Raw genomic sequence first — 16,936 nt, forward strand, 5'->3', positions numbered from 1 at the left:
ACACATTTCTCAAAACTTGTCACGTGTTTTAAACTAGATTTCTAAAATAACTATGTTTTTTATTATCGCGAATAAATCTCATTTTCATTGAAGCACTAATTAAAGTATGTATTTCTATATGTTTATTCCCGTTCCTGGTCACAGACATCATTAAGGTTGGATCTACATCTCCAACAAACAATGTATAGATTTCAGGGCGGTTTGAATGTTTCGTCCGATATAAATTGAAGATGAGAGAGAGCGTCCCGCACATCTCAGGCACGCATCAAGCAGTGAGATCATTTGTGATATAAATATCTCTATGCCAGCAGATCTGCTCCAGCTCCTGCAGCCGAGGGTAATGCCCACCAGTGAAACGGCGAGTTACCTCAGAGCGCTGGAACAACAGCAAAATGCTGGAAGTGGCCTAGCACTCGCACAGACAGCTCTCTGGAAAGAATGAACGTTCCTCTCCTGCTTTTACTCCTCTTTCAGTTGCCTCGCTCTGCAGTGCTGACTGGATCTGAACGCGCGTATTTGGAGCACCAACTTGTCGAAGAAGGGCGCGTATCAGGGCGCAGGACTGGCAGACTGTACTGTAGAGTTGGAATAGGTTTCCACCTTCAGATTCACCTCGATGGAAGAGTCAACGGGAGTCACGAACCTAATCCGTTAAGTATGTTATCATTTACCATATCTTTATAGACTTAAAGACGTTTGGTTATATGGAGAACGCAGTTCAAATTAGTGACTGAGTGATTTATTTCTGATACAATATTCAATGCGAATGACACTCTGCTAATTTACATCCAAAACACTGATAAATGATTACAATGACCCAATGTAATTATAGACTTGCAATGTTCAAACAGCAAGAGAAGCTCCATACAGACAGAATCTTAGCAGGTTATTTTCATGAGCTGTTCAAAAATACTTTTTAGGCACAAGTACATTAACTGTTATTGCAGATTGTCCTGGCTGAATGAATGATAAACTGTAGTGCTTCCTCTCTGGAGTCTCTTGTTTTGGAGCGGCTTGTTTATTTACAGGTATGGGGAACAGGTGCAGTGGCTGAGATCAGAATGCTAGTGAGTTGAAAGCTGGAGTGAGTGGCATCATTAACATGCCATGCACTAGATTTCTGTTAATGGTTGAATAGCTTGGTGCACATGCCGTAGTATGGTCTATTTAGAGGGTCTACTGTAAAACAGATGATGAAAATTAGATTAAAGCAAAAAGGATTGTTATAAGTTTGGCTGTGGGTGTTAAGCCCATATGGCAGACAGAATATTTCGAAAGCAAAAATTATTGACCTGAAACATCTCTCTGAAAGAATACAGCCTAGCCTAGACTGGCACAAGGAAGTCACATTTATTTGGTGCTTGTTTTCAGTGTGTTTTACAGTATGTGTTGCTGGGTATTCTCTATTCTTTATACTCTATAAAGACATCTAATAAAAATACAAAAACACTTGACAAATAGGTTATCTTCAATGAATTAACATGGAGCTGACTTGAGCTGAATAATGACACTATTATCTTGCTAACAGTTGCTTTAAAGCAGAATTTGAATTTGTCTTATTAATTCTGTTACTTTCCTGTTTATTATTGTGAAGCATTAGTGAACAATTTCCATTGTATAAAGGGCTATAAAAGTAAATGTGACTTGACCTCACACAATCAGTGTTTGGAATTAAATGAACAGATGTGACTCAAATTGTTGAGTACATTCAGCAGCAGACAGGAGTGTATAGAACAATGTCTGTGTATGAACAGGTACTCAATCCTCTTCTTTAACCTGTGATAGCCTTGAATGATGACAGAATATAATATAAACATTTCATATTGTCTTTAAGAATTTTTAGCTATTCTCTGTGAAACACCACCTACTTTAATCTTGCCAGATATACAGCTAAAAACTGTAGTTAATTTTTTTCTTTCTTCTCTGGCCAAAAACTTAACTTTGCCATTTTTATTGCATGAGAGAGGTTGATAGACCTAACGGTAGTGATGACAGCATTTAATAACAGTGCTCGCCTTATGCCATTCATTGACACAACAACCTGCACATATCACATGAACTCGCTTTCAAAATGCGGTTATGACACTTGAGAATTGAAGGGAGGCACTTTGGTTAGAATGCGTTTGTCACTCTCTTTCATAATTATAACCAAACTGTGCATGAACGGAGCAGTATGTATCACTCCAAACAGGAATTACAACTGTATTCTCCTGCTGTGTGAACATTGCTATTGTTTGACCTTTGACTTTTAGGACATAAAGGTCATCAGTCATCACTGCAATCAATGTGTTTTTCTCAATCTGTAGGTGTGCTGGAGCTTTTTGCCGTGTCTCAAGGGGTTATAGGGATCCGAGGGGTTTTCAGCAACCGATTTCTAGCCATGAACAAGAGGGGGAGGCTTCATGCAACCGTGAGTCTGATCCAACTAACACAATATAAACTCATACATCCACAAAAAGAAATAAAGTGGATGTAAACCAACCCAAATGTGCTGAACAAACTCCCCATACACACTTTTGAGGGAAATCTCGGCTTACTGTGATGTTTGTGAGCCTCTGCAAATTCTGTCTACAAAGACTTGTGTAGCACAAAGCAGTGGATAGAGACACTGCAGTTTCAGAGCAATCTGGCTTTGCAGGGGTCTGGGCTGTCTGATAGAAGGCAGAGCTTATTAGCATGTGTTAATGGGAAGAGCAGATTAAAACGAGTCTGGGGTAGTTGATAATCTTGCAAGAAAGAGGAAGGGAATCAATATGTGTGTAAACAAAGTTGGGCAAAGTAAGGACACTTTGTATGCACACAGCAAGAATAGGGATTTATGCATACAAATGAAATTATATATGTTCCTTCTTAGCTTTAAAACTCTTGCATAAAAAGAACTGCCTTTTTTTTTTTCTTGAATTTCAGAGAGAGAAAAAATCATCATAAAGGATCGGTCTAGGGGACACTACAAACCCTAAACTCAATCTATCCCATCTATTCAACCAATCTATCATTATCATTATTCAGCTTTCACCTTCACATGTTATATATTTTTTTCTAAGCAGTAATACTTGGTCAGTTGGTAAGAAAGTATGTCGCAACTACACAAAATTATACATATAGCCCACGCTGCCAAAACCCTGGGTTCAGTAAGATTTTTTTAATGTTTTTGAAAGTCTCTTGTGGTCATCAAAAGCACAGTTAAACAGTAATATTGTTCAATGGTATTACAATTTAAAATAGCCTAACTGTTTTCTATTTTAAAGGCACAATATGTAAGATTTTTTTAATTAAAATATCCAAAAAACAGTAGAATATAATTATATATATTTATATATTTTGTTGACTTGTGTACTTACATGATACCAGGCGTTTCCAAGAATGTTTAAATCCAGAGAAATAAGCAATTTTAACCAGGACACAGACAGTGTCACTGCGTCGCCTATCAGTGACGCCATACCTGCGTTACCCTCGATATCCGGTTTTATCTTGCAGAAACCATGGAAAAACCAAAGACGCTTTAATATATTATATGTGTTATTAGTCAAGGGAACAACTGTTTGGATACATTTATAGACAGAAAACTAATCACTGTTATATAGCTCAACTCGATTTTCCACGAGTACCATGTACCATGCCACTATTTTGTCAAGTGGCTAGCATAAAATCAGATGCAGCTTAATTTTAGTAACAGTAATGCAGCATTTTCTCCATCATTGAATATGTTTTAAAATTAATTGCATGCCATTTAGCAATATAAGCCACCCTGAAGAAGCAGCATCTGCAACATAATAAAAGTTCCGCTGCTCTCGAGCCGTGAATCACTCCTGCTCTGCTTCATACTACAGTAATGTTAATAATCTCATCCATGAATATTATTTCTGCCCGAGTCCCGTCGGATTCTTTTCCACCGACTGTGAGGCGAAGACAACAACTCCCATGATTTCGCGCTCAATCTTGGCGTCATCAAGCTACGCCTTTGTTTTGAATAGGCGACCTCTAGCGGCAAAAAACAACATATTGTGCCTTTAATATATTTTAAAATGTATCATTTATTCTTGTGATGGCAAAGCTGAATTTTCAGCATCATTACTTATTTGGTGCTCAATAAACATTTATTATCATGATGGTTGAAAACTGTGTTGTGCTGATTAATATTTTTGTGGAAACCGTGATCTTTTTTTGTATTATATGATGAACCGAAAGTTTAAAAGAATAGTATTTATTAGAAATAGAAATCTTTTGTAACATTATAAATGTCTTTACTGTCAAAAAAAGAATTGAATGAATCCTTGCTGAATAAAAGAATTAAGTTATTTTTGCTCTGTATTTATGTGTACCCTACTTCGAAATAAATGTTTTACAATTTTAGAAAAACCTCGTAAGGGATGGATAATAAAGCAGTCTTATAAATCTGAGGATTAGCCTCCAAACTGCCGCAGACATCATCTGTAATTAAAGCAGCTGCAGCGGCTCCGTCAGACTTGAATTGGGTTTCATTTCCTCAGACCAGCTACAGTTGCACAGGCTTATTTAATAGCTGTCAGCTTGGGTTTTAAACCCCAAGCACTTCACTCCGTAGACAAGTCGGCCTAACCAAAGGAGTATCAAATGACTTAGCGTCTGATTTTTGTTGCACTGTCTGTCATATTTAATATTTTGATGTTTTCATAGTGGCAATTTATTGCTGTGATAATGGCAAGGAAGACAGATGTACATTATGCCGTGTGACCTACCCAGCAAGCCATTACTAACATAATCTTTGCAAAGCTTAAGAGGTCACTGCATTCATTGAGAAAACAAGAGGGAAACGGAGATGCAAACGTCTCCCATTCCATGAAAATCAATTGCTTAAGAACGAGAGGCGTGTCTCAAATTTGATTTTGCTCACATGCTCTAAAGGTAAAAAAAAAAAAAAAAAACCTCTGAATAATACAACAACAATTATGAATGGGATTAAATCTGCCAAGATGTAATGACTTATGTCTGTGTCTACAAAAATATAACTCTGCTGTATGGGAAATCTTGAGAGAGGATTGTTTGTGGATAATATTCGGAAAGAAAGCTGTCAGAAAACAGACACAGGTCAAGCAGCTGTAAAGTTCATGACTTGATAATAAAATGTCTTCTGCTCTCAGATACCGAACAACAGACATATGGGATGTCTTGTATCTCCTGAAACATAGATTGAAATTTCCCCCATAAAAAAAATGTCATAAAAGGATGTATCCTCAACAGCTGGCTGCTGTTTAAAATGAAGGTCATAAGGCACTTCCAGAAGACAAAAAACATGTACCCTAATCAAACAAACGTTCAGATGTTTTGGGGCAAATTACCACATTTAGGGGAGAGAGCCCCTGTGAAGCTGTGGTGGGTCAAGTTATGACTGGCATGTTTAGAAAATATTGTAATGGCACCATTTTCTGCTTTGCTGCACTCTTCAGCAAACCAGAACAGTTTTATTATTTCAGAGTTTGGGAATTATGCAAGACCTCTTACTTGGGACTGACCCTCATTAAAGTCATGATATAGTTTCCCACCACATTTATTTTTAGAGAGTGAGGCCACAATTCTTAATATTGGTGGTTGTGTACAGTTGTTGGGATAAGCTGCTGTTTACAAAATACTTAACAACGTTCCCAAAAAAATAATTTGGACACTTAGTTCAGACTATGAAATGTATGAAATTCATTGCATTAACCCCCAGGGGTCGGGCCTAAAATATAAAAACCAAGTTGCATCTGAAATCAAATGATGCTATAGCTTAAATTGATGGTTTACCCAAAAATGAACATTTGCCCAAGATTTACTCACCCTGAAGTCATCCTAGGTGTATATGACATTCTTCTTTCAGACGAACACAATCGGAGTTATATTAAAAAATGTACTGTATATTTAAAGGGATACTCCACCATTTTTTCATGTTAAACTATGTTATTCCCTTAACTAAGACGAGTTGATACATATCTATCTCGTCTCAGTGCGTGCACTCAATCGCACGGTGCGCGGCGACACTTTGATAGCACTTAGCTTAGCCTATAGTTCATTCATTAGGAACCAAACAGAGATGAAGCTAGAAGCGACCAAACACCTCCACATTTTCCCTATTTAAATACAGTTACACGAGTAGTTACACGACCAAGTATGGTGACACAAAATGAAACGAGGCGCTGTTAACTACTCGTGTAACTGTATTTAAATAGGGAAAATGTGGAGGTGTTTGGTCGCTTCTACAGTAGCTTCATCTCTGTTTGGTTCCTAATGAATGAACTAGGCTAAGCTAAGTGCTATCAAAGTGTCGCCGCGCGCCAGAGCAATTGAGTGCACGCACTGACACGAGAGAGGTATGTATCAACTCGTCTTAGTAAAGGGAATAACATAGTTTAATATGAAAAAATGGCCGTATGCATCGATTTACGCAAAAAGAGTAACCCCAGAGAATGTCTAATAGGAAGAGAATTGGCACTCTCTGCTTACTTCCGGTTTCTGGACTAGCTGCAGTAACACGTCTCTGTCCATGCGGGGGCGCTCGCAGGCGAGTGCAGAATGAATGGAGGTCTATGGCGCTATACCCATCAAAATCCACTTTTCTCAGGATATAATTTTTTGTCTAGTAATTTGAATATTGTATTCGAAAGGAGATGTAAAGAAATTACACATTGCTGGGTGTTAGATTTTTTAGAGTCACTTATTTTTAAAATGTCAATGATGTCATACACATCGTACGACCAGAGATACTGCTTTACGGTAATCCTTCAGTCGCTTTGGTGATTTCGCGCTCTGCACTTTCTTTTCTCTTGAGGCATCGACAACACAGCTGACACAGGTAAATACACGTGCTAGAAGAGTTTTTGTTTTGTTTGTTTCTGGTCCCGCTTCGGATGCCATGATGCCATCAAGCATACGTTATCTCTGGTCGTAATCAGTCCTTCACTGACCAATCAGCGTTCATTAGCAGAATGCTAGCGTGTTATGGGCAACAACAACTCAACCTGTAAGAAATCGAAAGGACATAAGTACTCATTCATTCAATTTTCGACCTATAACCCATGTTGAACTTGCAAAACCTACAATAATATTTGAGATTTCTCAACGGCAATCGAGTAAAAGAGACACATTTAGCCGTCTAGCCCCATAGACTCCCATTCAGTCTGCACTCGCCCGCGATCACCTCCAGTGGTATTCTAATGGAACTGCAACCAAGATCGAAACAGTGGGGCTAATAGGAAGTGCCAAGGCTCTCCGTAGACGGGCTCTGGTAACCCTTGAACTTGACGCACAATGTAATGACGGCAATTGACGCCTCTCATGGTTCAAACAAACAGGGATGGGCAACTGCGTTCGTCATTACGTTGTGCGTCTAGTTCAAGGGTTACTCTTTTTGGGTAAATCGATGCATACGGCCGTCTGCCGGAAGTTTTAGTCGATAAAGTTTTAAATATGGATATTTTTCTTAAACGAATGCATAGCTTCACTTCAGAAGGCCTTTATTAACCCCTGGAGATGCGTGGAGCACTTTAATATAGAATAGATGCGCTTTGATGGACTTCCAAAGACATACAGCCATTCACTGCCATTATGAAGCTTGGAAGAGCCAGGACATTTTTTATGTAACTCAGATTGTATTCGTCTGAAAGAGGAATGTCATGTACACCTAGGATGACTTCAAGGTGAATAAATCATGGGCTAATTTTCATTTTTGGGTGAACTATCCCTTTAAAAAAATGCTTTAAATGATTTATTTATTTATTTATTGGATATATGAAGTCATGCAGTTTCCCTTACATTTAAAGGTGTCCTAGCAAAATAACTAATGGTGTTGTTCATCACAATAACTACAAATATGATCAACAAACACTGATAACCAGAAAGTGACCAAATTCTATGTCTTGATTTTGAACAATATTTTTAACAATATGCTTAACAAATTTCCTTTTGTGAAATGTTCTTGAAACGTGTTTGTGTCAATAAAAGCTGTTTGATTTAATATAATGCAAACACGTTCACACAATTTTAGGTAAGGCTTATGTGTTGTAATACTTTTCGGGACACACACAAGTATAGGTATTCAGTGTGTCAGACCAGAAGAAAGTCATGTTGAAGTCAAGTTCTAGTCCTTATGGTCTCAGACTTAAATGAGCTGGTCTCAACGACAACGCTGGGTATCAGATATACCTACAGAGAAGTCTAAAGTCACATTTGACAAAGAGCCATCAGCTTGAAGGAACAATTACAGACAAAACATCTTTAAAAAAAATAATAATAATCAAACAGACCAAATGCTTCATGCCTGCTATCTAGTGTTGATTTGGTCAAATTCATGTGATTAAACATCTGACCAAAGCTCAGATAGTTCAAAAACATTTAGAGATCTAATGGATGTCAGGCCATGTCAGGCTATGGCTGCATTTCTGAAACCCTACCCAATTTTGCACAGTATACATAACCATACATTGCCTATGAAAAAGCATGTGTCCTGCTTTCCTCTGCCTTGGAAGGATAAAGTTATTTCATAGCCTAATGAGTTTTCAGCCCACACAAACAAAGCTCTGCTTCTGTCAGTCACCACAGTGTTTGATTGGAAAGTCGGTTTTGATGACTTTGAGCTGGGAGATAAAAGCAAGACTTGCAATTATTCTGTAACCCCCTCAATGCTTCTTTCTGGGGCTCAGTGTCTATAATCTGCTTGCTGCTTTTCATTAGCTCTCTTTATGAGGGGCTAACTCAATCAGGCCACAAAGTGTTCTCTCTCCAGCAGCTGCTAATGTGGCATCCTACAAAGTGTGTGCTCAGTAATTACTTATTGTGTGCCCAAAGTGTTAAAGCTTTATTGATGTGCTCTGGCTCTGTCTATTAAAATCGAAGCATGATAAGTAAGCTGATCACTTACATATATATATAGTCTATACAGTCTGATAAGTGTATATTCCCTTTGCTGAATCTGTTAAATATTTGTCAATAATAACCATAATAGTACAGCCTTGATGAAGCTAAAGTATTTGAGATAACTGATATTAACATATATTCAACAAGACAGCATAATGCATGAATTTGGCTGTTGTCTCCACAAACATCAATGACTGTTTGTTGCCTGTTGTGATAGCTGTGCGTTAGTCTCTGGTCCTGCAATTTCTTTGATTTCCTAGCATTCTCTGCACACATATGTTTTCCCCACAATGTCTACAGTACTGTACATGATGTTGACATCCAGTTTGCACTCACACTCAGGACAATAGGGGGACTCATACACAAATACATAAGATGTAATTAATGCTCAATGAGGATATATTAATGAATTAAATACATTTCTTGACAGGATAATTTTGTAAATTATTATATCAAATATTTTTGTGGGATATTTGAAAGAAAGAAAAAACCTCTTGTGCAGCCTGATCTTATTTTTAAGATTTTTAAAATTATTTGTTCAATAATAAATATTCTGCAAAGGGTATGTAAACTTTTGAGCACAGCTGTAATGGTTCAGCTTGCTTATTCGTTTTAGCTTGTACTGTATATTTAAAACAGTATACAGTATGAACATGGTACATTTGGTACATTTTTATTTTATTTTATTTTTTTAGAGGTGTCGATACCATCTCTATCCTTGCAATACAGAAAAACAAAGCCCAAACCAGTACAGAATCCATACAAATATTAAATATTAGAATAGGCATTTTTTCTGTTTCTCAGTCTGTGCAATTATCTCAGAACTGATGATGACAGTCAAGATGGAGAAGAACTATGCCTTGTACGCTGAACATGTCCTCTGGTGTTTTGTGGTATCTACTATAATACAAACTGCTAGTCTGAATTAAGAAGAGTGATTTATTTCCATGGTGAATTATGCAATCATACTTGATTTGATTTTATCTGCTTGCACACACTCAAAAATATACTGGATAGCTTACAGAAAAAGGCCAGAAAAGGTAGTATAAGTGTAAAAGTTATCTAATTTGAAAGTAAGATCTACACATATTAGAGGAAACTTTACACTAAATAAACACCATTGCAGCTGGACTCCAGCTGAAGAACAAACAAAGATCATCAGAGGGATCTAGTATCACTCACTGTCTATGTTAAATGCCAAGATTCGAGATAAATTCACATGACCATTAACATGCACAGGCGTATCAGTGTCAGGCTGAACAACTTGTTGATTTTCTATCTTTGTATCATTTTCCCCCCTTTTCCTGTCCTTTTCCCCAGGAGAGCTTTACAGATGACTGTAAGTTCAGGGAGCGGTTTCAGGAGAACAGCTACAACACGTACGCCTCAGTGATCCACAGGAACCATCGCACTGGCAGAGAGTGGTTTGTGGCACTTAATAAGAGAGGTAAAGCAAAAATGGGGTCCAGTCCGAGAGTGAAGTCACAACACATGTCTACACATTTTCTGCCGAGGATGAACCTAAATGAAAAGACTGAACAAGGATTCTCAATAACAGACAAAGAGCAGGAAAAACAACCACCTCCACATCCATCAAAGCCCTCTATACCAAAAGTCGCAGTCAACACTGGAAAGATGAATCGACCAATAGTCAAGTACTGGCCGAAGTTTCGATTCGGATAGACCAGTAACTGTCTTAAACATGGACTAATCTTGCAAAAAAGACAAGCTGGGAAAAAGCTGGTTTGCTGAAATAACAAGTTTTCTCTTTGACTTTGACGAGCATTCCAGTCATCATGTACATCACATGGGCTGAATGAGCCAATCACAAGACATTTTCAGGACGTCTGAAGTCTGGTGTGGATTTCATAAAGATATTTGTACTAAAATTGCTTCACAAAAGGATTTGCATAATTATCCTCAGTGATTTTACAAAATAGCTACATTTTTTTATATTATACCTCACAGTATTTATACAACATATTTATGTGTCTATGTACAAGCTTTTTTTGCACAAACAGTTATCCAGCTCCTAAGATTATGTTTGTGATGGTAATTTGCGAATATATTTTTTAAAAAGGTGAACAACAATACAAGCAAAAGAATGAATATTTTGAATGCTTCTGGATTTAGTTATGCACATCCATATTTCTATAGTTTGAACAACTAGATGTCTGTCCATCAAAACTCTCAGTCTAACTGCTGACTGTCATGGAAATGATATCCTTTAATGACCAGTGCATTCCACAGAAGAGCGATGTCTCACAAGGATAAACATGTCTTGAGACTGTTCTGTGTTTTATGAGCTCTGCTCATAGGTGTATCAAATGGCAGACAGTCATGGTATGACCCTTAACAAAATATCCCAATAACTGTCAAGCAGGACACACTGAAACGGTGTGGAACTTATCTTTTGGTGTTTACAGGTGAAAGCAACGATATTAATTCATTTCTACAAACATTTCACAATAATTCATTTCTAATAAACATTTCACCATAGTGTCATTAAAAACATCCTGTTTACAAGTCTCACATTTATTCTGAGGCCATTGTTTGTTTCACACAAAAAATAATAATAATGTGGAATGGGAAATTTATTTGGATATTGCAAAATAATAGAAATCCTAAAGAACTTAAAGATTTTGTTTACTTTAATCACAACAATAATTATAGCACACTTTGTTATTTCTGCATTAGATGCTCCTGAAATCAACAATGTGGCCAAAACCCATATTGGGTATGCAAGGTGGGTAGTGGATGTCTATGTCTGCAAACGTACCCATTACAACTGACATAACAGCTGTCTTGTGCCATTATCCTGCTGGGCTGATCCGAGGGGTAAAGCCAGGGTTTGGTGGAGGTCAGACATTCCACTGGAAAATGGTTTACAACAGTGTCTCATTAAATAGGTTGAAATACAGGGGTCAAGACATCAAGGAACCCACATCAAATGGTGTCTGCAATGCATAAGCCATAATCCTGAACAGTGCTATGAAGGTTTCTTCATACTACTTGAATATATGCCAAGACTATGAACATTGTCTGGGGATACAATCTTTGCCATTCAAATTCCTTAAGACAATGATGGCAAAATGCACAGAACATTTCCACACTGAGAATGGTTTGGTAAAAGTTTAATGAGCTCTGCCACCTAGTGGTTCAGGATGAATAACGTCTTGTTCATAAAGTTCATAAACATATTGGTATTTTTTTCTACATTTGAATTACATCTTACACAACCTTTCAAATAAATGTATTTATTGGATCATTAGGTGTATCAGTTTAAAAAAAGCAGACTAGATTTTATTGGGGGAAGAAATGCCCCCCAAATACTATTAAAGGACAAGAAAAAAAGCTCTTTCCTAGAAAAAATATAACAGATTACGTAAAGTAACTCTTAAAAATTAATAATTTATGTTTCCTGTTAATAATGAATCAGTCACACTGTCTCTATACACAACAATGACTCGAGATGAATTTGCATGAAAAATCTGAATGCTTTCATATCTGAGCATCTTTTATGAGTAACAAAGTGATGCGGTTTATCTAAATAACAACAATTATAATAATATTCAAACTATATAATATTGTATTAGATTACGTTTAGCTATAAAGCTAAGCTACTACGACTGCAAGAAATCATTACGTTATACCTACTTATGTTATAGTAGCCTACAAATGATAGGCCTATTTAAATAATTGTAATTTATAGATCATTGTATGAGAGGTTACATCAGCTGATACAACAAGGAAGGGGCTTTTTTTTTTTTTTTTCTACAAGGAAGTAGGCTAACATAAACATACATTCACCTGCCATTTGGAATGTTTTCACATAAATAATTTGAATACAGCAGTTTGCATAGTCTACTAACCAACCTCTCTGCTGCTCTCATCCTAGCGGAATTTAGTAGTTTGTTATTGTTTTGTGCAGCTTGGAGCTCTGAGAAACAGCACATGTAGACACACTTTAACAAACTTACACTGATGATAAGTTGTTGTGGCTTGAAATCGTTTAACTTTCCAGCGATTGTTTTATTGGGCGGAGCTTGCCAATTTTCATTGGTTCATGATTGGTTTAACGTTACTACCGGAAAACACAGCTAACAAATTATATAAAAAATTCACAAACAACATATGTTCACATTCATGGCACAATTCAAACGGGACCAGAAAATAATTATTTTCTCCCATTCACTTGCATTGACGATTTTTCAACCTAGAGGTCCACTTGGGGTTTTACGGATGGGCGGGACTTACCAGCTCTATCCCAGTACCACTACAGCTCGATCGGTTTCCATGGGAATATTTCAAGGTAAACAACATGGAGGACAACAACGGCGCCTTTGCTGGTGACCCCGTAGAGAAGTTTCGCACCTATGAGGACTTCTTAGATTCTCGGATTAGACCTTTGGATCTGTTTTACCTTAAGGTGACGTATTAAAATGCACGCTGTTCGGTACCAGGGCGCAAATCAGATGGTTGATCGACATACAACTAACGTTAATCATTTTTAATTCACCGACTGTAAGTTAAACCGTATGAGCCGTGATGTTGTGAAACTCACAAACACTGTGGGATCGGAAGAATCTAGAAAACAATTGCCTTTTGTTCAACTTCTAATTTAACTTTTTAATGAATCAATATGAATAGTCTGGCAGCGTATCCCAGTCATTTCTCATTATGGCCTGTGAAATTTTAGCAGTGTAACGATAGATGGCGACATGGTATTTCTGTCCTGCATATCATGCCAGGTGTTTTTGTGCAATGAATTACATTTATGTCGTCTTTCCGAACTTAATTAACTGTATCATGGTCTTCAAAAATAGTGCACTTAGCCATTTAAGTAAATTAATTATAGTTGATTGATTCATATTAACTCAATTATAATCATCATTATTATATTGCAATTTAAGTCTGATTTAGTCCGTTTAAAAAAAGAGCTCCTCAATATTTAAGTATGCACTGTGGGCTAAACACACTGATGTGGCACTTCAACACACAGTTTAACATGTTGATCAGATCAAAGATGAAATGTGATATTTTATAATTGATCACTTTTGGTTGCTGTTCATTTAAATTTCTTGATTTTTTTTTCCCCAGCCAAATCAAGTAATGTAGAGATACAGTATTTGGCTTACAGAACATGATATGTATAATAATGTTAATAATTAGGACAGCTTAATTGTTTTTAACATTTGGGCCTTAAAATGTGATCTACATTTTTTTAGACCATTTTTAGAACTTTGGATATAATTAAACAAATAATGAATTTGGTAATAAGACAGTGTTATTTAGAGTGAGGTAATGTAATTGAATACTACATATTTGACACTTAATGTAAGCTCACAGAAACCGACTTTGACCCCACATGGACTGAAGTTAACATTTTTTCCATCTGATTTACTTGATTTAAAGTGCTTGGTAGATGATGTTTAGAAATAATTCAAACTTGAGAACTGTGGGAACTGTCAGTAACAGTATAAATGCCAATGTGTGGTTTAGGCCTTAGTTGAATTTGTACATTTAAGTAACCTTCATAAACATGCTTTAGAAAAAAACATTACTGGTGTGCATCTTCAGACAAAACAATGGCACTGACATATTTTAAGATATGTTAAAACAGCTTCAACATGCATTTTAGTCTAGGACTAAGTTTAAGCCTTGTCTGTGAAATTGGGGGAATATGGATTTGTTTCATATGCGTGTAAGCAAACGGTTTGCAGCAATAATCGCACGGCTCAGGAAATGCAGCAAAAAAAAGTTTTTATTAATTAATAAATCCAAATGGAGAAGGAGCCTAATACAAAACCTCATTAAACACAAATGACACAGAACAATGAACAGACAGAACAGGCTGTACAGAAGGGTTTAAATGGCTATGAGCTTTGCCATCACAGGAAATAAAATCTAAAATAGAAAATAATTATTTGATATAGGCCTATATATATTAGGGTGGCCCTTATTTTTGGACTTTTAAAATCTTCTGCTCTCACCCTCCCAATCAACTCTCCCATCATGAGAAATGGAAACAAACCAAGTTTTGCTGAGATTGGACTATGTTTAGGGTGTGCTCAATGAAATTGAAATTCCGTCTTAATGTCGCAAACAGTTCTACCAGAGCCCGTCTACGGGCCATATTAGACATTCTCTGGTTCTACTTAGAAGAGTATATTCCTGAAGAACCCTTTATATGCTGTAATGGTTCTTCCTGTTAAGAGTTTAGGGTTCTTTATTCCCGCCTTTTTGTGTTTCAAATCTGTAACTGTCAAAGCCTCCTCATACTGATTTTCTGGAGCTCAGCTATACACTGACTGTCAACATACTCTCAACAGGTAAATGATTTCTTTCTTAAAATGTCTTTACATTATAACTTTAAAAATTGTAACTGGTTTCCTACCAATCAAGTCTCTTTCTCTTTTTAGTTTAACAGAACATGCAATTGAATAGCTCTGTTCAGTTAAGGATATTCATCTTCTCTTCTCCACACAGTAAGTAACAGAGGTATTGAATTTATGATCCATATTGTTCGATTTTTTTATTTTATTTTTATTTTTAAACTCAATTGTGTATTTTTTTCAGATCAATTTCAGATGCTTTCATGTACCATAACCTCATCATCTGCAGAGGCAAACTGCCATTAAGAATACACATAATGAAGGACATAAAGAAGATTGTGAAGATACTTCACTGGAGCTTTGTCTTCATTACATCTATATAATGTTCAATGTAAATTGTTATTTATTACTGTATTCAGCTAAAAACTGTTGTTAGAGCACTGTCATTTTTTGATACAATTTGCCATGTACATAAAAAATAAAAGTACCTAATTGGCACCACATGCTGTTTTGTTTGTTTGTTGATGTAAAACCCAAATAGAGGTAACAAGATACATGACAGGTAGATAAAGAGTATCTAAAATAAATAAAAAAGACAAAAAAAAACAATATTAATATATAATATTAATTATATAAATATACTAATATTAATGAAAATAAACTATTATTTAAAAGGTTATTTATAGGGGCCCTATAACACTTTAAAAGCATGTTCTTTATGGAACCTAATAAAAAGAGTTCTATTGAGCAGCAAAAAGGGTTCTGCTATTTTTACAACCCAAAGAACCCTAATTTGGTACTGTTTAGAACGGTTGATAAAAAAGATGCATTGAGCATACCCTAAATGACAAATCTGGATGGTATTAAAGAGGTTAACATTCCAATAAAAAAAAAAAATACCCCCCAATAAGGGCCACCCTAATATATATATATATCGCAAAATATCTGTTACTTTATTTTTGATTAAATAAATGCAAAGTAAACCTCAAACTTTTAAATGATAGTGTATACAATGTTACATGATTAAGTATAATATGTTTCTATTATCTATCTTTGGTCTTTGTTTTAAATTGTAATTTAGACTAGATTCTTTGTTTTTTTCTGAAAATTTCATGTTACAAAAATATATATCTTTGTTTGGCGTATTAAGCAAACCCATGGTGTCCGTTTCAACCTTACAGGGAAAAAAAATTATATATATATATATTTTTTACTTATTTTTACCTGATATTTTTAGAGTATTGTATAAATGCAGTCATTTTAACTGCGAGTTTAACCCTTCACAAATGGATTTTGCCAGCTTTCCAGGTTTTTCCTTGGCAGCAGCTCTCTACAATCTCAATGCCCTATAACCACATGAAAGCCGCTCCTCCTTTTGAGGGTATTAGGAATTTCACTAAATCATATTTAAATTATACTGCCCACTTTTAACTAGGCTGCAGTGACATGTGGCAAAAATCCTTGATCCTGGCAGCTATGAAACTGTCAGCACAGCTCATGTAATTTTGTCATATAAATATCATATGTACTAAAATTAGATTGATATAAATAGCACTTGAGCACAAAACTAGCACAAATGTGTCATAAATACACTGGCCTCAGCAGATTGGTGAATTGCATGATTTTTATTTTATTTTTCTCTCATATTAATCAGTCAGCTTCATCCATCCCCAGCTCAGCAGATCTGTGTTTTTGCTCCTCTATAGGATCAGGAACTGGCCCGCCAGCTGGTG

At 36.2% G+C, this 16,936-nt stretch overlaps 1 protein-coding gene across 1 annotated transcript; it reads left to right on the forward strand.

The window, feature by feature from the left end:
* Positions 1–438: 438 nt before the first annotated feature.
* On the forward strand, positions 439–10,551 carry fgf5 (fibroblast growth factor 5; the record flags this gene model as incomplete). Its single annotated transcript, XM_081365771.1, has 3 exons — positions 439–655; positions 2,307–2,410; positions 10,189–10,551. The coding sequence occupies 3 exons, from the start codon at positions 439–441 to the stop codon at positions 10,549–10,551; spliced, it is 684 nt and encodes a 227-aa protein (XP_081221897.1).
* Between the last annotated feature and the right edge of the window lie 6,385 nt (positions 10,552–16,936).

This window comes from Scardinius erythrophthalmus (genome assembly GCF_964197995.2).
Source record: "Scardinius erythrophthalmus genome assembly, chromosome: 5".
Classification (NCBI taxonomy): Eukaryota; Metazoa; Chordata; class Actinopteri; order Cypriniformes; family Leuciscidae; genus Scardinius; species Scardinius erythrophthalmus.